The sequence below is a fragment of the Neoarius graeffei genome, chromosome 8 (assembly GCF_027579695.1).
Source record: "Neoarius graeffei isolate fNeoGra1 chromosome 8, fNeoGra1.pri, whole genome shotgun sequence".
Taxonomy (NCBI): domain Eukaryota; kingdom Metazoa; phylum Chordata; class Actinopteri; order Siluriformes; family Ariidae; genus Neoarius; species Neoarius graeffei.
In genome coordinates, this window is record NC_083576.1 from 66836704 (window position 1) to 66862876 (window position 26173).

General features: G+C 41.6%; 1 protein-coding gene across 1 annotated transcript in view; it reads left to right on the top strand.

Annotated features, from left to right (window-relative positions):
- Positions 1–26173, top strand: part of slit3 (slit homolog 3 (Drosophila)) — a 368151-nt gene that overhangs the window by 218110 nt on the left and 123868 nt on the right. The window contains exons 8-12 of the mRNA XM_060928048.1: positions 235–398; positions 939–1083; positions 5822–5893; positions 11823–11894; positions 15102–15173. Of these exons, the coding sequence (XP_060784031.1) occupies positions 235–398; positions 939–1083; positions 5822–5893; positions 11823–11894; positions 15102–15173 (525 nt within the window). The remainder of the gene's footprint in view (positions 1–234; positions 399–938; positions 1084–5821; positions 5894–11822; positions 11895–15101; positions 15174–26173) is intronic.

Sequence of the window (26173 nt, forward strand, 5' to 3'; positions counted from 1 at the left end):
GAGCACCTGGAGGAAACCCACGCGGACACTGGGAGAACATGCAAACTCCACACAGAAAGGCCCCTGTCGGTCACCGGGCTCAAACCCAGAACCTTCTTTCTGTGAGGCGACAGTGCTAACTACACCTACACTACACCACTATGCCACCTCAACTGGAAGCTACTTTGAATAAAAGTGTCAACCAAACAAGAAAAAAGAGTAAATCTCTGTCTCTGTCTGTCTACGTATCTCTAGCCGTCTGCACTCCAACAACCTGCACTGTGACTGCCACCTGTCGTGGCTCTCTGATTGGCTGCGGCAGAGGCGGGGCCTGGCTCCCTTCACCCAGTGCATGTCCCCCACCCACATGAGAGGCCTCAACGTCCCTGATGTGCAGAAACGAGAATTCATTTGTACAGGTGTGAGACACACACACATAATTTGTCACCAATGAAAGCAGTTGTTCAGTCAATAATGTTTCCGTTCTCTGAAAATACTGCTTATTTTGCACCATCACGAAATGTACATTAAATGATGCATAATGTGCCGTCATTAGCCTGTATAATGTTAAGCAAATATGTTTTTGTTTTCTTACAATGTTCCACGCTTTCTAATAGACCTCATTGTTTAATTGGTGAAAATATTCCCAACCAAGCCTTGGTAATTAAGCCCCTCTGCCTCCCCCTTCTCATTAATCAACTGAGGAATACATTCCAACAACTAAGCAGGAATAATTAAGCAACAGAGAAAGACAATAAAGCAAGAGAGGCTGTATGTGTTGTGATTGTGTTGCTTTATGGAAACTTTTTTGCGCACACATCATGCAGATTTGCCTTTACTATTTACACAATTTCCGTGATGAAAAAAGATCTCCATGTTCTGTCTTTCTTGTGTTTTTCTTGCATTTTATCAACGAATGAGATCTTTCTCTGTCTCTCCTGCCAATTTGATGTTTCCAGGCCCTACTCAGTCCGAGCCGAGGTCTTGTGCTCCCCAAGCGTCCGTCTGTCCTGCCAGCTGCACCTGCAACACCAACTTCGTTGACTGTAGGAGAAAAGGTCTTACCGAAATCCCAGCCAATCTGCCTGAGGGCATCGTAGAAATGTGAGTCTTCCTGCCCATCAAATCAGAATCAGACACACACACACACACACACACACACACACCGCTTGCCACGCACTCTCTATTTCTTTCTCCCTCTCTCTCGCTCTCTCCCTCTTTCAGTCTTTATCTGTCTTGTTCCTTTCTTATCTCTTTCACACTCTCTCGTTCTGCTCTCATTCTTTCGCTCTTTTTTTCTTCCTTGCTCTCTATCTCCAGTGTAGTAAACACATAAAGTCTCTGTGATAATAGCCAGGTTCAGTTCTCATCTCCTGCTGTCATGTAGCGAAGGCCATTAGCGCTGCACTTCACAACCTCATTAGCAGGAGCGTCAAAACTCTGCCGGAGCTGCGGCTTCCTCTGGGTCGAGCTACTCTGGGTCCTTCACATTTTCCTTCGGAGTTCAGGACAATTATGTATACAGCCAAAGAGCTGGAGTCAGGCAAATGAGATCGCTCCTGGACCCTGTTCTAATCAGCAGCCCCGCAGTGGCCTTAACTCAATCACTCACATTCACATACACACGTATAGCCTACAGCTTGGTGACCTATCCACTATCCTATTATCATATACCGGTGTATGTTTCAGACACATTTGAGCTTTTTTTTCTCCCACCACTATGCATTGTCATTAATATGGTAGAAGAACCTTGGATGCACATCAGGCTTCCTGTTCACTACATAGGGGGCAACATAATGATCTTGTGTAACAGTATAGCTATAGACTTCAGTAAGTTGAACTTGTTGAACACTTTTAGCTACTTACAGTACATATCAATATAACCGGAGTGAGTTTTTTCATAATCAGTCAGAAAATTCAAACAGCTACAGTAAAGTGCACCATTAAATGAAGTCCATTTATTCAAGGCCCTTTTCCCAAAAGGTTTTGAAAGTACTGTACATTTCAAATGTGACCTTACATATTCAAATGCAGATTTTTCCTTTTGAATATGTAAACATTTCATGTATTTAAATAGTATATTTAGTCAGACAACCCTTATGGTTACACACACATTCAACAGCATTGGGGAACCGTCAGGGCCTTCTAGGCCTTCAAAGAAGGCCCGAACATATCAGCATTTCAAATGTTATATTTAATTCCTTTCATTCTTTAATTTCTGTCATAATTTCATCATAATTATTCTCTTCTAATTCTAATTTGGCCTCATTTGCTTCAGAAATGAAAGGGCTACTGTCCTGAAAACATTAAAATTGAGTTATCCAATGAGATTTTTTTGTCCCTAGGCTGAGAAGAGTTTAGAGCCGGCTCACTCATTGGTTAGGACTTCATTGCCGGGACAGAAGGCCATGGCAGTGTATGTTTATATAGGAAGTGACAGATGAATTAACCAATCAGATTATGATATAGTGGGAAGGACCAAAAATTTATCGCCCAATGCAAGCTTAACCGCGAGTCAGCGCCGTCAGCGCAGCAGTGAAGTCACCTTCCAGCCGGTGTAGCGTTCATCAGTAGTGATAGCGAATGCTAATAAAGCGGTCAAGCCAGTGCTATCAAGAGCAAGTAGCACAGGTTAACGACTGAGAAACTAAGATTTCTGTCTCCAGACTCTTCTTCCATGCTGCACGTTCACTACAGTATTTTTCACTCAGACTTAAGTATTCATTTCCCTGTGTAATTTACTAAGTTACTTTAAAAATCAACATTGACAACTGCACACAACAGAGCGACCTGGCAGCCTACCGCTAATCTCTCGCAAAATCCCTGTTGCTTTTTTGGTGTGTCTGGCTAAGTTTTGGCTGAGCTCAAGTCCCAGCTCTAATAGTCATGGTTTGCCACTGTTTAACAGTAGTGAGTTTTTTTTTTTTGTGTGTGTGTGTGTGTGTGTGTGTGTGTGTGTGTGTGTGTGTGTGTGTGTGCGTGTGTGCGTGCATGCTGATTGGATTCCCACTAGCTTTGCAGTGTCTCAGCCTGTGTATTTGATATACATATTGATCGTACGGCTCTTGTTTGCACCAAAGGACAGATGCGTAATTGCCCTGATATGTACCGTTCCTCGTCCTGCACTTTCTGCCAATAGTGTATGACCTTTGTGTAACAAACAGTTGCACTAGGCCAGATACATTACTCAAGCAGTGCCTCTGGCCAGAAACAAATAGCGTTAATTGAATGATGTACAGGTCGAACGTCGCTGAGCTTCGGGCTCATTTTGACCGAGCCGTGTTTCCTGTGGCAGCTGCCAGGACTGAATCATGATGCGTACCAGAGGAGATTGAAAACCCAAACCTATTTCCTCTCAGTCTGCACCAGTCTCTCGATCTGCATCAAATGGTGGATGGCTCACTCAGTAATTCACCTGTAGGAGCTTTAACTGCCAGCCTGAGCTCATCCATACAAAAATGAGCCAGGAGTGTGTTTGTATTAGAACAAGCTAGAACTATGCATGCAGACATCTGTATGCAGGCATATCAGACACTCGCTGGCTGTGGTGTGAAAACTGTGCAAACGCTCATCTAAGTTTCCAAATCTGTCATTGCTTAACTCTTGAATATTTTCTATCGTGAATTAGTTAAGTTAGTTAAAGTCCTTCCCACGCCTTACAGTACCTGGTATTCCTAGGCAGTCTCCCACTCAAGTACTAACCAGGCCCAACTCTGTATGTGGCGCATCGGGCGGCGCCGATCTCCGTTTCCATGGCCCTCGGCCTCTCGCCTATTACATAGCTAGGGTTACAGTGGGGGGCTAGTCCTCTGGTAACCACGAGAGTTTAACTCCCCATGCACATCTGTATTGCAGCGTGCCTTGCCACATGGCAATAGGTACCATTTTTATGATGGTCTTTGGTATGACCCGACCGTGAATAGAACTCACGATCTCCCGATCGAGAGGCGGACATGCTACCACTAGGCCACTAGTCGGTCTCTATCGTGAATACTATCATTAAAAACCTTATAATTTCTGCTTTCCAAAGAAATGTATCTGGTTAAGTTCTGTTCAGTACTTTGGGAGTAACGGCAGGTTGAAATTGGTACAACAGAGTTCACTCTCTGCTCGCATGATGTTGGGAAACTGCCAGTGATTTCTGAGTCACGGGAAAGCGGTCAGGCTCTCTCTCTCTCTCTCTCTCTCTCTCCTGATCGGTTTCTGACTGGATTAGTCATGAATATCAATCAGATAACTTTTATAGGGATGTTCTCTCGCTCTCACTGTTTCTGATGAAGTATTCAGCAAAATTTTCCATCTACTAGTTTTGACGTTATGGTTCACAGGAGACTTTGAAGTGAGTTTTCACAGCTTTACCTACTTATTTTTTCAAATTAAACTGATTCCTGTAAATAAATAACTATTTTAGAATATAACTGTAGCTGTTTTGATGAAAAATATTGAGATCCTAGTGGTTGGAATGATATTTTGAAAAACCAGGAATCAGAAACGCGAGTGTCAATTTAATCTCATCTCATCTCATCTCATTATCTCTAGCCGCTTTATCCTGTCCTACAGGGTCGCAGGCAAGCTGGAGCCTATCCCAGCTGACTACGGGCGAAAGGCGGGGTACACCCTGGATAAGTCGCCAGGTCATCACAGGGCTGACACATAGACAACCATTCACACCTACGGTCAATTTAGAGTCACCAGTTAACCTAACCTGCATGTCTTTGGACTGTGGGGGAAACTGGAGCACCCAGAGGAAACCCACGCGGACAACATGTACTGTAAACTCCACACAGAAAGGTCCTCGCCAGCCACGGGGCTCGAACCCGGACCTTCTTGCTGTGAGGCGACAGCGCTAACCACTACACCACCGTGCCGCCCTAGTGTCAATTTCAATTCAATTAATTGGAATTGTTTATTGGATGTGGCTCACACAGTTTTTTCAAGGTTAGCCTTGAAAGCTATGAATATTATCATTTATATTCTGTAATATAAGCACTAATAGGCCCTACTTTTGAGAAATAGAAAGGCCTACAGAGCACAAAGAGGGTATTAGAAATATTCTTTTCTTACTTTTTTTATTGAGTGTACCGAGTTAACTTTTTACCTAATTATCATAATACTAATTAAATACTAATTTGCAAAATTTGTTTTTACTAATTTTTCAAAATTGTATTCAGTATACAGCCATCTATGTGCCCACCAATTTTCATGTACGTAAATATCTTGGAAAAATAGAAACGTTATTAAGAGAAAACATTTGATTTAATTCACTAATGAGACTCATTTTGGACCATGTGATCCTCATACAGAATATTACGTGAGATTTCTAAAAATTAGGCCTTTTTTTTCAATCTTTGATTTTATAATATCTCAAGAAAGGATACAAATATTTTAATTCTGTAAAAATTATGTTGTTCTGCATTCAATTCTGAATTCAAAGAGGCCACTTTCAAGCAATTTGGATTGAATTTGAATTTTCACCTGATATGCCTACTGTATGGTGGAAAGGATGGATTAGGTTTTGGGGAAAAGACACCTGATGCAGACTAATAACTCTGCCTTCAACTTTTTATGATCTTGCACAGGAGTTCCACATCTTTTATACAACACATCACAACACACACACACACACACACACACACACACACACACACACACACACACACACACACAAGCTTAAATGCACAAAAAGTACTTTAACTAACGGACATTAGATTGATATCATGATAACACCATATCCTGCTGTGTAAACAATGCTATATGTTTTCATTTTGTTGTGTTGATCTGCATAGTGATATACATGATGACCTGTCCAGTAATGAACATGTAACCTGTTTTTCTTTTGCAGTCGTCTGGAACAAAACCTGATTAAGAGCATTCCACCTGGGGCCTTCTCTCCATATAAGAAACTGAAAAGAATGTGAGTATTAGCCTCCTTTGCGGAGACAGATCCCGAGAGGGGCATTTACAGCAACCTATGAATAGTAGTGCTGTAAACACAATGTTTGTGTCATTCCTTTTCCTAGCCACATCAGCACTTTCTACCCATTGCACGGCTGCACGATTTCCAATAACCTTGAGTAGGCTGTTGTTTTGTTGTGTTTGTAATTTGGTTACAATCTCATTTTTTTTCCCCTTCGGCATCTATGTAATGCATTGACCTGCCACCTCTGTTTACATTACAGTTGACTATATGACCGCAGAATGTGATTGCAGGGTTCCTGCTGCACGTTGTCTTATTCTACTGTCTGTTAACGTGTTAAAGGAGAACTGAAGTCATTTTTAAACTTGCTTTATTTCTTAATTAATGTTATTCAATTATGTTTTCAGTTTTAGGGACCTTATATCGTGACTCATATTGTCAACTAATTGCAATTAAATATTATACTTATCGGCCTATTCGGTTTTTAGCCATGTTGAATTTAGTTCGTTTGGTCCACGGAAGGTGTCGCTTATCCGTGCGATCTTCACGAGACTTGTGCGAGACTTCAAAACGTGACGTGTCAGCCAGGTGTCAGTGCCGCCATTTTGAAAACTGTTTTCCAAACGAAATATTGCATAAAAACGAGTTTAAATGACGATTACTGAGTACTTTTTTTCAAACTTTCCTGATTGCTATCAGAACAAACAAAACTTCCAGCTTGATTACATCAGCATTCGAAAGAGGGCGCGCACGTCTTTTGACAACGTTGGCAGATGTTGGTCACTTTGATTTCCGCTGTACGTTTTACTTCCGTCCTACGATGTCTCGCACAGGTCTCAACGAATCTCATTTACGGCCATTGCTTTGACATATGGACTGAGATATATTACATAGCGTATTTCAAACACTCATAACTTGCTATAGCAGTGACAAAATAGCGATCAAAAACGCATTCCTATATTTAATAAAATGAGAGAAATAGAATTTTGATAATACAAAATTTTCCTTCAGTTCTCCTTTATAGACAGTTTCAAATGAATCAAACAATTCAAGTCATATTCAGGTATTTATTATTTCAGGAATAAATCACTTCCAGTCAGACTGTTATAGGAAAAATTATCAACAAAGTGGTCGCGTCGTGTGAGGCCATATCCTAAGCTGTTTTTTTTTCTCTTATACTACAGAAGTTTGCCATAAAGCACATTTTTTATTGATTAAAGAACAACTGTTTAACCATTAATAATTACATTTAATTTTGTGGAATGTCCATGAAACAAGTTAGCTCCAGTTTCTCATTTACATCATAGCAGCTAGAAGTATTAATCTCTCTTTCTACTCTCTCTTGAAGTTAATTAACTTTCCACTGTTGGAAACCAAATAGTACAGCTTTACCTCCGAACGTTACAGTACAAAACGCCAACGCTAGGGATTCCTTCCAAAATTGCAAAATAATCCAATTATAGCAGAGTGTTCACCCTGTGTAGGGGAGAGCGGGGAGAGTTGGGACAAGTTTTCAGCTTTTACAGATTGTGTGAAATACTTTACAGGTCACGCCACATTCATATTTCATTAAAGAGTATTTACGATACCCTCTTACCACAACATTAATTTCTCAGCTTGTCACATATACTGGCCTTCAGGCCTCACTTTTTCTGTCATTATTTTATTTTATTTTTTTGCAGGGAGACATGGGACAAAAATAAAATACCTAGCCAACATGTTTAATTTTTATTTATTATCAAAACCTGTAACATACACTACCGTTCAAAAGTTTGGGGTCACTTTGAAATGTCCTTATTTTTGAAAGAAAAGCACTGTTCTTTTCAATGAAGATCACTTTAAACTAATCAGAAATCCACTCTATACATTGCTAATGTGGTAAATGACTATTCTAGCTGCAAATGTCTGGTTTTTGGTGCAATATCTCCATAGGTGTATAGAGGCCCATTTCCAGCAACTCTCACTCCAGTGTTCTAATGGTACAATGTGTTTGCTCATTGCCTCAGAAGGCTAATGGATGATTAGAAAACCCTTGTACAATCATGTTAGCACAGCTGAAAACAGTTGAGCTCTTTAGAGAAGCTATAAAACTGACCTTCCTTTGAGCAGATTGAGGCCAAGTTTACATTAGACCGTATCTGTCTCGTTTTCTTCGCGGATGCACTGTCCGTTTACATTAAAACGCCTGGAAACGCTGGGAAACGGGAATCCGCCAAGGTCCATGTATTCAATCCAGATCGTGTCTGGTCCGGTGCTGTGCAAACATTGAGAATACGCGGATACGCTGTGCTGAGCTCTAGCTGGCGTCGTCATTGGACAACGTCACTGTGACATCCACCTTCCTGATTCGCTGGCGTTGGTCATGTGACGCGACTGCTGAAAAACGGCGCGGACTTCCGCCTTGTATCACCTTTCATTAAAGAGTATAAAAGTATGAAAATACTGCAAATACTGATGCAAATACTGCCCATTGTGTAGTTATGATTGTCTTTAGACTTGCCATCCTTCCACTTGCAAGTGGTAAGTGACGCGCATGCCCGACATGCACTGGGATCACACACACAGCGGCTCAGTCCCGAATCACTGCTTGTGCGCTTCACTCGCGCGTTCTGTGAGCTGCACAGGGCCGGAGTGCGCACCCTCCAGAGGGCACTCGCTGTTCAGGGCGGAGTGATTTGGAGCGCAGGATGCCTGCGGAGCCGAGCGTATCCGTGTATTGGCGTTGCTGTGTGCACGCGAATCGTGTATTGGCATTGCTGTGTGCATGCGAATCGTTTTAAAAACGTTAATCTGATGATCCGCTGATACGGTCTAATGTAAACCCCACCTGAGTTTCTGGAGCATCACATTTGTGGGGTCGATTAAATGCTCAAAATGGCCAGAAAAATGTCTTGACTATATTTTCTATTCAATTTACAACTTATGGTGGTAAATAAAAGTGTGACTTTTCATGGAAAACACAAAATTGTCTGGGTGACCCCAAACTTTTGAACGGTAGTGTATGAGCTGTATGAACACACAATGCTGGTACAGCGATAGAAAAACATCAGTTTACCTAAAACCTGACTCGACTAAACGGTTCCATTCTCAAGAAGGAATGAGATGAGCTTAATCCTCATGCAGGTACACTCCTATATTTTTAACAAAAATTTAAACAATTTTATATTTGTAAACCACAAGAAAAAACCTGCAACATGAACTGTCCCAACTCTCCCCATCTGGGCATTTTGGAAAAAAAAATCCTGAAATGTTTTTCCCCAGAATTTAAGTTGAATAAATAATACTATATCTGGTAACTCTAGGCTCCATGCTTGAATTCCTAACAAATCCCCAATTCACCAGTGTACATTACACCACAGAATGGAGGTGGAGGCAAAGTAGAAAATACTGGACAAATTTTCATCTCATCTCATTATCTCTAGCCGCTTTATCCTGTTCTACAGCGTCGCAGGCAAGCTGGAGCCTATCCCAGCTGACTACGGGCGAAAGGCGGGGTACACCCTGGACAAGTCGCCAGGTCATCACAGGGCTGACACATAGACACAGACAACCATTCACACTCACATTCACACCTACGCTCAATTTGGAGTCACCAGTTAACCTAACCTGCATGTCTTTGGACTGTGGGGGAAACCGGAGCACCCGGAGGAAACCCACGCGGACACGGGGAGAACATGCAAACTCCACACAGAAAGGCCCTCGCCGGCCCCGGGGCTCGAACCCGGACCTTCTTGCTGTGAGGCAACAGTGCTAACCACTACACCACCGTGCCGCCCCTGGACAAATTTTGGTTGAGAAAAATATTGAACTGCACAAACCTTACTGCAGTGTCCAGCTTCCTGGCTCCAAAGGAAGTAGGTTACTCTAAGGGGCAACATCTAATTTCTGATTCTGATAAAACCTGATTGGTTGAAATTCATTTATGGGAATATAAACTGTCCAAGTGTCCCCCATCCCAAGTCTCCCCGCTCTCCCCTAAGTTGGTACAAGAGAAACAAAAGCATATAAGAGTAAGCACATTAATATAAACCTGTGATTTGAATTACTACTATCACTGCTGTTGTAGAAAATGAATCAACACCTCATGACCAATCAGAGAATCCGACAGTGCTGTGATATAAACTGGTTAGCACCATCGCCTCATAGTAAGAATGATCTGAGTTCGAACCTTCTGGTCTGGAGCCTACTGGAGCCTTTCTGTGTGGAGTTTGCATGTTCTCCCCGTGCCTGTTTAGGTTTCCTCCGGGTGCTCCGGTTTCCTCCTACAGTCCAAAGACATGCAGATTAGGTCAACTGGCTACTCTAAATTGTCCGTAGGTGTGAATAAGAGTATGAATGGATGTCTGTCTCTCTGTGTTAGACCTGTGATGGATTGGTGGGTGATCTGCTCAGGGTGATTGGCTCCAGCTTCCCCTGCGACCTGCAGAGGACAAGCAGCATAGATAAGCAATGAATGTGATATAAATGGAATTAATTTTGCACTTTAATATTATATCACTTTCTTCCTAAGCATGTCATTTTTCATGAGTGAAAAAGTAAATGTGGAATACTGTGTCATCATATGTATTAATGGTAACTGAATTGATACTGGACTTATATAGCGCCATTTCCGTGAGTTCAATAGAGCTGGAATCATCGTTTCTCACAGCTGAATTATGAAGGACACAGCTCAACATGGCCGAGTCAAAGGCATATATTATAAAGGCGCGTCTGGCAGCTGCCATACTACTCGTGCTCAGATATTCACACCTATGGGCAATTTAGAGTAGCCAGTTAACTGAACTGCATGTCTTTGGACTGTGGGGGAAACCAGAACACCTGGAGGAAACCCACGCAGACATGGGGAAAACATGCAAACTCCACACAGAAAGGCCCCCGTCAGCCACTGGGCTCGAATCCAGAACCTTCTGGCTGTGAGACGACAGTGCTAACCACTACACCACCGTACTGCCAAATTATGCATATTGTTGATAATAAAAGCAAATATCAGTGGTGGAATCTTTCAGTAACCGGGTTTCCCTTAACCTGCTTATTGCACAGTTTGAAATTGAAAAAAAAAAAATAAGAGTAATGGAAACATGTGAATTTTGAATTTTGCACAAAAAAAAGAGCTGCTTTTGCATACGCTTGCATGAGGTGATTTTTCAGACGGTTCGACAAAGCAACGTTTCACACAACTGAAATGGAACCCCCTTTTTTTTGCATTCGATTAAACACTACCACGGCCGTTGCAGTCAAAATCCTGTGCCAAATATCAGGTTTCTGAGATCCAACTGACTATCACAAGAGGAAAAAACCCAGCTTTAATCACATAATATGACTCAATGGGGCGGCACGGTGGTGTAGTGGTTAGCACTGTCGCCTCACAGCAAGAAGGTCCTGGGTTCGCGGCCGGCGAGGGCCTTTCTGTGTGGAGTTTGCATGTTCTCCCCGTGTCCGTGTGGGTTTCCTCCGGGTGCTCCGGTTTCCCCCACAGTCCAAAGACATGCAGGTTAGGTTAGCTGGTGACTCTAAATTGACCGTAGGTGTGAATGTGAGTGTGAATGGTTGTCTGTGTCTATGTGTCAGCCCTGTGATGACCTGGCGACTTGTCCAGGGTGTACCCCGCCTTTCGCCCGTAGTCAGCTGGGATAGGCTCCAGCTTGCCTGCGACCCTGTAGAACAGGATAAAGCGGCTAGAGATAATGGATGGATGACTCAATGGAAACGCAGACTATTCGCCATTGTGTTTTGTTGACTTTTTTTTTTAATCACTTCTGTTTTGCGCAACTCTGCAATGGAAACCTGGCTAGTGGCCAGTTTAAATGCCATTCCCCTTCTTTCAGCTCAGGGCGTTTGGATTTTAACATGTTTTTGGTGAGAGACAGCTTTATTTTTTAGCCACAGGCATATGTTATAACATCTCTGTTGCCTGTCTGCTTTTCAGAGATCTGAGCAAGAATCAGATTTCAGACATCGCTGATGACGCCTTCAGCGGCCTCCGCTCCCTCACCTCACTGTAAGTATTTTGGCAGGCACACACACACACACACACACACACACACACACACACACACACACACACACACACACACACACACACACACACACACAGGCTCCTTTGCCTCATTTTCAGATTCCTTTGCATTTTGTGCATTTTTCACATCAGTTAATAACTGGCACAGAGAGTCTTTGCAAAAGCCGACACTGATGAGACAGCTGTCGAATAAGAGAAGTAAATCAGCATGTTGGGCAACAGTAGCCTGAGTGTGTGGTGTGTGTATGTGTGTATGTATGCATGCATGTGCATGGACACTGACATCTACCATGGTGTGAACACAGGAGACAGCTCCCGTTTACATTACCTGATCAAGACAGAAAAAGACCTGAGCCGAGCTTCATCCTGTGCATATTAATTTCGTTAGTTCCCGCTCTGTGAGCTCAGCCCTGGCAGCTGGAGCCATGACAGGCCTCAATCTTTCAGTACTCACTTATTTCCTGTGCTGCAATTAAACATGTACTCACTTACACTGGCTATATTTACATTTAAGGATTTCTGTAACCCTGAATTCATTTAGATTGTAGGTTCAGAATGAACTGTTTATAGCATACACCCTGTAGTGTTTCTCGAAATGAGGGGAGAAAAAGGAATGTTTCTTTTGAGAACTAAATGGATGAAATAATACATCTCATTATATTCATCCTGTCGAATAAAACCATTGCAAGCTTGAACATGTTATTGGTTTCATCATAATCTCAACGAGAAACATTGTAATATTGTTACAAAGCAGTTTTATAGAAATCCAGATGTTGCTAAAGCTCTAGACGCATTGGAGGCAAATATATATATATATATATATATATATATATATATATATATAGAGAGAGAGAGAGAGAGAGAGAGAGAGAGAGAGAGAGGATATTGCATGGTTGCATGAAGATATGAAGTTTATTTTTGAGTGGTTAATGTATATTTTGTGAGTGAGCAAAGCAAACGGGTGAAAATTTATTCAGCACGAGAAGATAAACTTCATATTTTCGCGCAACTGTGTAATGTTCTTTATAATATATGGACTCATCCACAAAGAAATACGCAAGTTAATCAAAAGAATTTAAATTTTGAACCGGTTCACCATTTTGACAACGTGCGTCTAGTCAGCGGGAAAACACTGGGAGTGACATCATCGGAGTGAAATATCGGAAATTACGTTACTCAGATCTGTGATGTATTTTGTATGAAAACTGTGAGTTTTTCAACATGAGAAGATAAACTTCATATCTTCAAGCCAACGTATGGTTTTCTTTTTATTATGTAGACACATTCACAAACAAAATGTACCCACATTTATCAAAACAATTCATCAATTTCCTCACAAGTGACATATTGAAATGTATGTCACAGTTGTAGTTCTCCATGTCCCAGATGTAGCTTGTACGAAACATACGAAAATATTAGTGCTGTCAAAAATGTCGCGTTATTAACGCGTTAACTTGACTCAATTTTAACGGCGATAATTTTTTTATCGCGAGATTAACGCTCTGTGACATGATGTAGGTTTTTCATAAGCTTTTGAAACTGCCAGGAACTTGGAACAGAGACTTTGCTTAAAAAAACGATAGCAGCTAGACTGTAATGCCACGCCCCGCACAGCCAGAGTCCTCTGCCCTCCTCCGAAGAGCCACGGTGCCCGGCTTAGGTTTCGTTTTACCCATCGGCGGCTCCAGCCCGACTTTGCAGTGGCTGTGACAAGACGTGTTATGCTCTGCAATTAATAAAAAAAAAAAAAACATTGGTACAACCAGTGTTCGAACTATGCCGATATTTTCGGGGGGGTCCCTTTTTTTCCTTTGGGGGGGTGCTTCCGCTTGTCTCAGAGCGCGGATCTCCATCGCGCGCTCACTTCGGATATGCAAATGCTTCCCGTTACACACGATTGCTATGTCAATAAACATCATTTTGCCAATATTTTAGAGACCCCCCAACATTTCCCAAATCATGTTTTCAAGGGATCTCATGTCTGTTTCAGGGGATCTCGGATCCCCCGAGTACCCCCGTAGTTCGAACGGTGAGCAAGCCCATTCACTTTTTTATGCTGATAAGAGAATTACAATGGTTTTTCATGTGACAAAAATGTGCGATTAAATTGCGATTAATCGCGAGTTAACTATGACAGTCGTGACATTAATCGCGATTAAATATTTTAATCGCTTGACAGCACTAGAAAATATATATTATATATATGGTGACACGGTGGTGTAGTGGTTAGCACTGTCACCTTACAGTAAGAAGGTTCTGGGTTTGAGCCCAGTGACCAATGGGGGCCTTTCTGTGCGGAGTTTGCATGTTGTCCCCGTGTCTGCGTGGGTTTCCTCCGGGTGCTCCGGTTTCCCCCACAGTCCAAAGACATGCAGGTTAGGCTAACTGGTGACTCTAAATTGAGCGTAGTTGTGAGTGTGAATGGTTGTCTGTGTCTATGTGTCAGCCCTGTGATGACCTGGCGACTTGTCCAGGGTGTACCCCGCCTTTCGCCCGTAGTCAGCTGGGATAGGCTCCAGCTTGCCTGCGACCCTGTAGAACAGGATAAAGCGGCTAGAGATAATGAGATGAGTACAGTAAATCGTGCCAGCTTTTTATATCAATTAAAAATATGAGTAATTTTCTGTATTCTGTATATTTCACAATCACCAAAACCATTTTATTTGCAGCTGTTCCTGGATTTTTCCAGAATCTTATGCCATCCTGCTATTACTGGCTTTTAGATATGTGTAGCAGTGCTCACATTCTGAGACTGTAATCAAATGATTTCTGATGGTGCTACAACATTGGCTGTCACATTATGCGTTATAAGCCCTCCAGCCTCAACTCATGACCAAAGAATGCTTTTACAATTTGCATGATGATTATTCCTCTGTTTAACAAAATATGAAAAAGATTATCCACCTCCGTTAAATGGAATAGATAGTTATTTCATTCTCATTCACCTGAACCATTTTATTGTATTCCAACTGCATGTTTTTGGAGTGTTAGTTGATCATTAGGCTGCAAGTTAAGAAAGAGAGAGAGAGAGGTCCAACCCATGAAATGGAATATGTGTAAACAGTCACTGTGAGGAATGTAGTGTGAGGGAAAAGTACAATGTAGTTTGTGTAGGATGATGATTAGACACACAGTGATGAACCTGAGGTGATGTACAGAACTTTCTTTGCTTTGTTTCTGTGTGTACAGGGTGCTGTATGGGAACAAAATTACTGAGATCCCCAAAGGCTTGTTTGATGGCCTTGTCTCCCTGCAACTGCTGTAAGTACTGTTTCTGTCCTATCTGCAGCCAGTAGCAACAGAATAGTGTGTGTGTGTGTGTGTGTGTGTGTGTGTGTGTGTGTGTGTGTGTACTGATCCAGTGCGGACTCTGCGAGAAAGAGATATTTCATTTCCCCCAGCTCCCCTCATAAAAAGAACTCAAGCACAAAGAACAAAAAGAGCATCTTAAAGCCCGCAAACCTTCTCCAACTCTCAAATGGACCGTTTGGACGACTTGTTAGAGGAAGACGCATCGATATTTCTTCTGGTTATTTCTCCTCCTTCTCCTCCTCCTCCTCAGGAGTGTACCTAACATCATTAGCATTTAAATTGGACCTGATTACAAAGCATATCTCTTATGCCTCGTCCTATTGATGTCTACACAGAAACATTGCTCAAACATGATGCCTGTGTTTAGTCGTCTAATTTGAGGAAATCTGTGTGTTTTAACAACCTTGTTTGAGCTGCATCTCGCAATTTGTGACAGTGGGGGTAGTTTGGCTGCTTCCTTGCTCGTGCATCACCGGATCGAGCTGACCAAGGACACGTCATCAAGTTATTATCAGCCAAGTACATGTCGATTCCAGTAATGCTGCCCTGCACTTTTTACTCTTTGCCTTGTTAGCTGCACTAATGAGTCAAATTACCTGTATTTTCACCATTTACATTTTTCTCCCCCTAATGCACTGGTTCTCTAAATGCTCCTCAGCGAGCTGCAGGGGATCCACATTTCTGCTGCATTTCTCCCAGCTGATGCCACAAAAAAGAAAAAAAAACACTTTTTTTTTTTTAGCTCAGAGTGTTCTCAAAATGAACATAAATGTTCCTGAGCATTTCTTGAGCAACTTTTACTAAAGAATAGAGCAGAAATGGTCTAAGAGGAATATCAGGGTCGCCCTATTACTCCTGAATGTTTCGGGGAATAAATGGAGATTTATGAATATATCCCAATTCACCTTGCTATATAAAAATGAAGAATAAATCGAAATGAAATTGTTGTAGGAAAAAGGCATCGGGATCAGACTCAAGAAATTCAGCCAGATTTTGACAAGATTTGGTCATGGCCAACAAATTTCCAGCCTCGGGCCTGAGGATGAATGTCAGGAACAACAAACAGGCTTTGGAGTGTGACGTAATTGAAGAAGAGTGATGTGGCATCTGGAAAGCCCTATGACACCGTGACAAAAACTCTGGCATGTCAGAACACTTTTTCTGTATTTTCTTGCAGAGTTTGACAAATACTACAACATGTTGCTTGACGTTCCTTCTCTAGCCATGATTGAAAATTTCTTGACCCTCCTCCCAGACGACACACAAGGACGTTGTTAATGAAACATGAAGGTGTGCACTGCTGTCAGAAAATAATCCATGACAGCCGGGTATGATGTGAGGTTAATAATTTTTCCAGTTTTTTTTTTTAAATTTCACCTAGAGCACAGCAATTGGTTGAAGTTTTTTTTTTCCTCATTAAAGAACGACACACCATACTTTTTATGTTTTAATGTTGTGGAAAATCTGTAAAACAAGTTAGTTCCTGTTATCGATTATGTTACAGCAACTGAAACATTCATTCATTCCTGTACCAGCCTTTCTTTTTTCTTTCTAGTGAGTTAATGAGGTTAAAAACACACACACACACACACACACACACACACACACACACACACGCACGCACCATGTTACTGAGAAACCAGAAAGCACAAAGTTCTCTGTTGTGAAATTTTGCAGATACTTACAAAGCACTGACCCTGGAGACTCCTTCCATAAATATTAAACAAATGTCTCCATACAGAAAGAAATTTTTAAAAATATTAAAGAAATGAAAAAATTCATGAAATTAAAGAAATGTTAAAGAAATGTCTCGATACATGGCCTTGCTTCTCTAAGCCCATGTTTACATTAGACCGTATCAGCGGATCATCAGATTAACGTTTTTAAAACGATTAGTGTGCACACAGCAACACCAATACACAATTTGTGTGCACACAGCAATACCAATACACGGATACGCTCGGCTCCGCAGGCATCCTGCACTCCAAATCACTCCGCCCTGAACAGCGAGTGCCCTCTGGAGGGTGCGCACTCCGGCCTTGCGCAGCTCACAGAGCACGCGAGTGAAGTGAACAAGCTGTGATTCGGGACTGAGCCGCTGTGTGTGTGATCCCAGCGCATATCACTTAACACTTGCAAGTGGAAGGATGGCAAGCCTAAAGACAATCATAACTACACAATGGGCAGTATTTGCATCAGTATTTGCAGTATTTTCATACTTTTATACTCTTTAATGAAAGGTGATACAAGGCGGAAGTCCGCGCCGTTTTTCAGCAGTTGCGTCACATGACCAACGCCAGCGAATCAGGAAGGTGGATGTCACAGTGACGTTGTCCAATGAGACGCCAGCTAGAGCTCAGCACAGCGTATCCGCGTATTCTGAATGTTTACACAGCACCGGAGCTGACACGATCTGGATTGAATACGTGGACGCTGGCGGATTCCCGTTTCCCAGCGTTTCCAGGTGGTTTAATGTAAACGGACAGTGCATCCGCGAAGAAAACGAGACAGATACGGTCTAATGTAAATGTAGTTTAAAGGTTAGAGAAGCAAGTTTTGCTGGGTTGATTCCCTGTACCAGCAGGGGGAAAAAATGAATGTGTGGGGAGTGAAAGAATAGCACTTTGCACTCTACATTCATGGCTGAAAGGCCCTTGAACAAGGCACCTAACCCCCAAGTGCCCTCTGGGTGCTATAGTGCAGCTGCTCACTTGTATGTGTTCACTGTTTCAGATGGGTTAAATGCAGAAAATACTAATTTCCCCTTGGGAATTAGCAGAGTATTAAAAAGTTGCACCATATTACTGATTTTTAGCTAATCCGGCCATAGGCCAGGTTGGACGAGCTTATGCGATCACGTGTCGTCCATTGTCTGTCCGTCATCCATCGTCATTCGTTCATAATTTACAAAAATTGCTACTCCTCCTACAGGATTGATCAGATTTTAATCAAACTCACATACGATGTTCTTCAGGTGGGTGTGCATAAAAGTTGTCAAGATGGTGGTGTCACCTGTCATATTTATGATTTTATGGGCGTCTGAAATTTTGGGGTGACTTGTCACATTAAACGCTACTCTTCATAAACTGCCAGGACGTTTTCACTGAAACTCACCCAGAAGACTCTAAAGACATATTCTAACAAGAAGACAGAGTCATCTATATCCCCCGCCCTATATACCAACTATATACCAAGTTTCAAGATATTATTTGTCACATTTTTCAAGTTCTGCTGCAGGAAACCAACCCTACCTCTTTACACTGATCTCAGCAGCCCATGGCAAAAGCCCACCGGACCTTTGGTCCAGGTGAGCTAAAAATTAAAATTTCTCACATTTCTTAGTATCAAAAGGCACATATACATTACTTAATCAACACATATACCAATTTTCAAGACCATATCACTCATAGTTTTCAAGTTCTGCTCCAGAAACAAAACCTACCCCTAAGACTAACCTGAGAGACTAAGTCTGAAATTGTTTCCATGGAAAGAGGAAAAATTAAAATTTCTCAAATTTCTTAGTATGAAAAGGCACATCTATATCACCTTGTTAACATGTATACCAAGTTCCAAATCCGTATCATGAATAGTTTTGGATATATGCTCCGGAAACGAATGTTACTCTTAGAAACTAAGTCAAAATCTATTTTTTATGTAACTATTTGAAAAATACTTTTTTTTTTCAAAAATCCAAAATAGCAAAAGGCACAAGTTCACATGTTGCTTGATATGTATACAAAGTTTCATTAAGATATCTTCAGTAGTTTTAAAGATATGGCCCGGAAATGAAAACGTGACCAGACGGACAGACAGCTGGACGGACAGAACCCGTCTCTATATCCCCCGCCAAACTTTGTTTGGGCGGGGAATAACAAGAGTTGTTCACAAGGTGGTGCCACCTGCCATGGATGAGGCTACAGAGAGGTCACGTGCAATTACACGAAAGTCACTACTCCTCCTACAGGAGTGATCAGATTTTGATCAAACTCATATGGAATGTTTCCCAGGTTGGTATGTATAAAAGTTGTCAAGACGGTGGCGCCACCTGTCATATTTAACATTTTATGCGCGTTTGAAAATTTTGGGTAACTCATCACACCAAACACTACTGCTCGTAAACTGCTAGGATATTTTCACTGAAATTCATCCAGAAGACTCTAAAGACATATTCCAGCAAGAATTGTTTACCAGGTGGTGCTACCTGCCATGGATGCGGCTACACAGGGGTCATATGCAATTTCACGTAAATCGCTGCTCCTCCCACAGCATTGATTTCAAACTCACACACAACAACAGTGGTCAGAATGAGGCCATTTATTGAGGAAAATGATCCAATATTACATATCTGTGAGTGGCAAAAGTATGTGAACCTTTGCTTTCAGTATATGATGTGACCCCCTTGTGCAGCAATAACTGTAACTAAACGTTTCCGGTAACTGTTGATCAGTCCTGTACACGAGCTTAGAGGAATTTTAGCCCATTCCTCCATACAGAACAGCTTCAACTCTGGAATGTTGGTGGGTTTCCTCACATGAACTGCTCGCTTCAGGTCTTTCCACAACATTTCGATTGGATTAAGGTCAGGACTTTGACTTGGCCATTCCAAAGCATGAACTTTATTCTTCTTTATCCATTCTTTGGTAGAATGACTTGTGTGCTTAGGGTCATTGTCTTGCTGTCAGGACATCTGTCCATGAACTGAATCTCAAGAGAAGGTGGGTCACCCACCTTCTCTTGAGATTCAGTTCATGGACAGATATCCTGACATTTTCCTTTACAATTCGCTGCTATAATTCAGAATTCATTGTTCCATCAATGATGGCAAGCTGTCCTGGCCCAGATGCAGCAAAACAGGCCCAAACCATGATACTACCACCACCATGTTTCACAGATGGGATAAGGTTCTTATGCTGGAATGCAGAGTTTTCCTTTCTCCAAACATAACCCTTCTCATTTAAACCAAAAAGTTCTATTTTGGTCTCATCCATCCACAAAACATTTTTCCAATAGCCTTCTGGCTTGTCCAACTGATCTTTAGCAAACTGCAGACGAGCAGCAATGTTCTTTTTGGAGAGCAGTGGCTTTCTCCTTGCAACCCTGCCATGCACACCATTGTTGTTCAGTATTCTCCTGATGGTGGACTCATGAACATTAACATTAGCCAATGTGAGAGAGGCCTTCAGTTGCTTAAAAGTTACCCTGGGGTCCTTTGTGATGTCGCCGACTATTACACACCCTGCTCTTGGAGTGATCTTTGTTGGTCGACCACTCCTGGGGAGGGTAACAATGGTCTTGAATTTCCTCAATTTGTACACAATCTGTCTGACTGTGGATTAGTGGAGTCCAAACTCTTTAGAGATGGTTTTATAACCTTTTCCAGCCTGATGAGCATCAACAACGCTTTTTCTGAGGTCCTCAGAAATCTCCTTTGTTCGTGCCATGATGCACTTCCACAAACACATGTTGTGAAGATGAGACTTTGATAGATCCCTGTTCTTTAAATAAAACAGGGTGCCCACTCACACCTGATTGTCATCCCATTCATTGAAAACACCTGACTCTAATTTCACCTTCAAATTAACTGCTAATCCTAGAGGTTCACATACTTTTGCCACTCACAGATATGTAATATTGGATCATTTTCTTCAATAAATAAATGACCAAGTATAATATTTTTGTCTCATTTGTTTAACTGGGTTCTCTTTATCTACTTTTAGGACTTGTGTGAAAATCTGATGATGTTTTAGGTCGTATTTATGCAGAAATATAGAAAATTCTAAAGGATTCACAAACTTTCAAGCACCACTGTGTGTGTGTATATATATATATATATATATATATATATATATATATATATATATATATATGGGTCCGTCTCAGAAACTGGTCTCTCATTTTCTATTTTAACTATTTTTTTTGCATTTATCTAACACTCAATGTTTCTTTTGTCATGTTTAATAAGAATAAAGATAGCATCTTGCTTTATCTGGCCTCCACTGTGGAAATTTTTTTTTGATTACAATTCAAATGCTTTTGTAAAATTGATTTACATATAAAATAACTACATCATGAAGAATTAAAGCCCCTCCTTCACAGATGAGTGAAAATATTGAATAAATTTCCTCTTTTTGATTGCTTGGGTTAAAAATGCCAAGTTATGATGACTGAATTGATTATTCACTTAAATATGAATAATATGATACATTTTGGGGATTTGATATGGCGAAATAGGACACAATGGAAAAATCAAGAACACATTGGAAAGTTCCGCGTGGGTTTCCTCCGGGTGTTCCGGTTTCCCCCACAGTCCAAAGACATGCAGGTTAGGTTAACTGGTGACTCTAAATTGACCGTAGGTGTGAATGTGAGTGTGAATGGTTGTTTGTCTCTATGTGTCAGCCCTGTGATGACCTGGCGACTTGTCCAGGGTGTACCCCGCCTTTCGCCCGTAGTCAGCTGGGATAGGCTCCAGCTTGCCTGCAACCCTGTAGAAGGATAAAGCGGCTAGAGATAATGAGATGAGACATTGGAAAGTTGAGAATAACGGCGGTGGTAAAAGAACAGCGACTGTACCGGCTGAAGGTCGCGCGGGTCTCTGCTGCGGCGCGCGAGCAACCGGACATCACTACCGTACCGGACGGAGTGCGAGACGGGGTCGGGGCAAAATGACTGGCCGTAGATTCTATCAAAAGTTCGATCTAAATTGACCATGGCTGCAAAATATTGGCCAAAAATACGCAAACACTACGAAATATGAAAGTAAGATGAAAAAGAAACATTCTATTGCCTTATACTGCAAGACTAAAACAAAATAAAACTGTCAAAACTCACCGTTTCAGTGATAACGTCCGAACAGATCACCCGCATAACAGAAAGACCGCAAATGGAAGCACGATCAACTTCTAATTGCTGGAGTGGAAAATTCCATTCTACACATGCAAATTGTTAATGTGTGTCCTTCCCCGCACACAAATAACACGCTACGGTAAAAAATAGACCACAACTCATTTTATAGCTCAGAAATTCATACAAGACCAGCTACCATCGTAACATATTCTGTAGAAACATATTCTATACCTCACTTTCAGCTTTCATTTTAAAAAACAAAATCACAGATTTATAACTAAATTTTTATATGGCGTAGTGATTTTAAGTTACTACTTTTGGTGAGGTCGTGACCTTGACCCTGAGGCTTTCCGTTTAGGTCAAAACACACGATCGTATTGGTTTTGGGTTTGCGGAAAATGGAGTTATAACGGTGATCAAATATTTTGCATGATGTTTTATTACGGTTATGATTATTCTGTGAGCGCACCAATCCTTAGGTGTATAAAGTTACAACTTAAAATACAATTAGTGATAACTGTAGACTTTTCAGTGGACTACAACCTTTTTAAGGGAATGCGATGTAGTCAACCATTTATCATGTCCCAGATCAAGCCGCCATTTTTCCACAAATTTGCAGAATTTTTGCCAAATTCTGAATAGAGTATTCACATCAAAGATTTAGTTTTATCTGTATTATTTCTTTCATCATTTTATTTCAAATTAAAACCAACATCACCATTCAAAACCATATAGTTTATTGACTGAGTATATTTAGTGGGGCACCCCCACAGTACCCAGTTTCTGAGACAGACCCATATATATATATATATATATATATACACAGTGAGGCAAAAAAGTATTTAGTCAGTCACCAATTGTGCAAGTTCTCCCACTTAAAAAGATGAGAGAGGCCTGTAATTTTCATCATAGGTACACTTCAACTATGAGAGACAAAATGAGAAAAAAAAAATCCAGAAAATCACATTGTCTGATTTTTAAAGAATTTATTTGCAAATTATGGTGGAAAATAAGTATTTGGTCAATAACAAAAGTTCATCTCAAAACTTTGTTATATACCCTTTGTTGGCAATGACAGAGGTCAAACGTTTTCTGTAAGTCTTCACAAGGTTTTCACACACTGTTGCTGGTATTTTGGCCCATTCCTCCATGCAGATCTCCTCTAGAGCAGTGATGTTTTGGGGCTGTCGCTGGACAACATGGACTTTCAACTCCCTCCAAAGATTTTCTATGGGGTTGAGATCTGGAGACTGGCTAGGCCACTCCAGGACCTTGAAATGCTTCTTACGAAGCCACTCCTTCGTTGCCCGGGCAGTGTGTTTGGGATCACTGTCATGCTGAAAGACCCAGCCACGTTTCATCTTCAATGCCCTTGCTGATGGAAGGAGGTTTTCACTCAAAATCTCACGATACATGGCCCCATTCATTCTTTCCTTTACACGGATCAGTCGTCCTGGTCCCTTTGCAGAAAAACAGCTCCAAAGCATGATGTTTCCACCCCCATGCTTCACAGTAGGTATGGTGTTCTTTGGATGCAACTCAGCATTCTTTCTCCTCCAAACACGACAAGTTGAGTTTTTACGAAAAATATCTATTTTGGTTTCATCTGACCATATGACATTCTCCCAATCCTCTTCTGGATCATCCAAATGCTCTCTAGCAAACTTCAGACGGGCCTGGACATGTACTGGCTTCAGCAGGGGGACACATCTGGCACTGTAGGATTTGAGTCTCTGGTGGTGTAGTGTGTTACTGATGGTAGCCTTTGTTACTTTGGTCCCAGCTCTCTGCAGGTCATTCACTAGGTCCCCCCGTGTGGTTCTGGGATTTTTGCTCACCGTTCTTGTGATCATTTTGACCCCATGGGGTGAGATCTTGCGTGGAGCCCCAGATCGAGGGAGATTATCAGTGGTCTTGTATGTCTTCCATTTTCTAATAATTGCTCCCACAGTTGATTTCTTCACACCAAGCTGCTTACCTATTGCAGATTCAGTCTTCCCAGCCTGGTGCAGGTCTACAATTTTGTTTCTGGTGTCCTTTGACAGCTCTTTGGTCTTGGCCATAGTGGAGTTTGGAGTGTGACTGTTTGAGGTTGTGGACAGGTGTCTTTTATACTGATAACGAGTTCAAACAGGTGCCATTAATACAGGTAACGAGTGGAGGACAGAGGAGCCTCTCAAAGAAGTTGTTACAGGTCTGTGAGAGCCAGAAATCTTGCTTGTTTGTAGGTGACCAAATACTTATTTTACCAAGGAATTTACCAATTAATTCATTAAAAATCCTACAATGTGATTTCCTGGATTCTTTCCCCCCATTCTGTCTCTCATAGTTGAAGTGTACCTATGATGAAAATTACAGGCCTCTCTCATCTTTTTAAGTGGGAGAACTTGCACAATTGGTGACTGACTAAATACTTTTTTGCCCCACTGTGTGTGTGTGTGTATATATATATATATATATATATATATACATACATACACACACACACACACACACACACACAGAGGTGCTTGAAAGTTTGTGAACCCTTTAGAATTTTATATAAACAATTAGCAGCACTTTTTTTACTCAAATATTTTTATTGAATTTTACATGTATCACATATACATACGTGCTCATACATTGTAAATTTTTCAGAGTAATTTAACATAAACATAAACATCCCTCCCCTCCCACTAGCCACACCTACAAACCATGATTCCTGAGGAGTATTATTCCTGGAGTGTTGTAGGGAACTGCTGGAAGTCAAGTATTGAGTCGCAAGATAAATAATAAGAATAAAAGTAAAATAAGTAAATAAACACACAAACGGGACGAATGGATAAAAAAAATAAAATAAATAAACAAAGGTAAATAATTAGGAGGCGGCAAATTTAGACAATGACTGATACAGACACTGTAACTGACAGAAAAAAAAGGAAAGAGGGACAGATATCTCAATCCAACTTAAGGTTCTCAAAGTTTTTCAGGAAAGGTCCCCATACCTTCTGGAACTTCTTGCTCGAGTCACAAACTGAATAGCGAATCTTTTCGAGGTCTAGACAGGACATGATGTCACTTAACCACTGTGCGTGTGTGGGCGGGGCAGCATCCCTCCACCTTAATAGAATCGCACGCCTAGCCAAAAGCGAGGCAAAGGACAGCGTGCGGCTTTTGGTTGGAGTGAGGCTCGTGTCATCTTCACCAGTGGTGCCGAAAAGGGCAATCAGTGGATTCACTGGGTTCTAGCTCAAGATTAAGAATAAGGGACAAGGTTTGGAAAACATCTCTCCAGTATCTTTCCAGGCTTGGACAAGTCCAAAACATGTGAATAAGCGAGGCCTCACCTCTTTTACATTTATCACATAAAGGATCAACGTCTGAGTACATATGAGTTAATTTGGCTTTAGATATATGAGCCCTGTGCACCACCTTAAACTGTAACAGGCAGTGACGTGCACAGAGAGATGTTGTATTTACCAGCCTGAGAATGGAATCCCATACATCGTTTGACAGTTGAAAGTTTAAATCCTGCTCCCAAGCAGTTTTAATTTTGTCCAGAGGAGCCTGTTTTATGCCCATCAGTTTGTCATAAATGACCGATATTAACCCCTTGCGCGATGGATGCAGACCAAGTAACATGTCGGCGGTGGTCGCAGTAGTTGCCCCAGGGAAACTAGCCATCTGAGAATGGAGAAAGTGTCTTGCCTGCAGGTGTCTGAAAAAATGAGTGTTTGGTAGACTAAACTCTTCAGACAGTTGTGCGAATGATGCAAAGCTATTACCAATGAAGAGATCTTTAAATTTCTCTATACCCCTCCCACGCCACTCTTGGAATGCAGAATCAGATAGAGAGAGTTGAAAGAAAGGGTTGGACAGAATAGGACTAAGGAGAGAGAAATCATGTAAACCGAAATGCTTCCCGAACTGAGACCACACCCTCATTGTGTGCCAAACCGTCGGACTATCAGTCCATTTACCTGGGGGGAGAGGGAGCGGCGACCCAAGCAGAGCCAAAATGGAAAGATTTCGGACCGAACTCAACTCCATCCTCACCCATGTTGGACAGTCAGCTCGATCGAGAAAGTGCGACCAGAAAGTAATGCAACGTATATTAGCAGCCC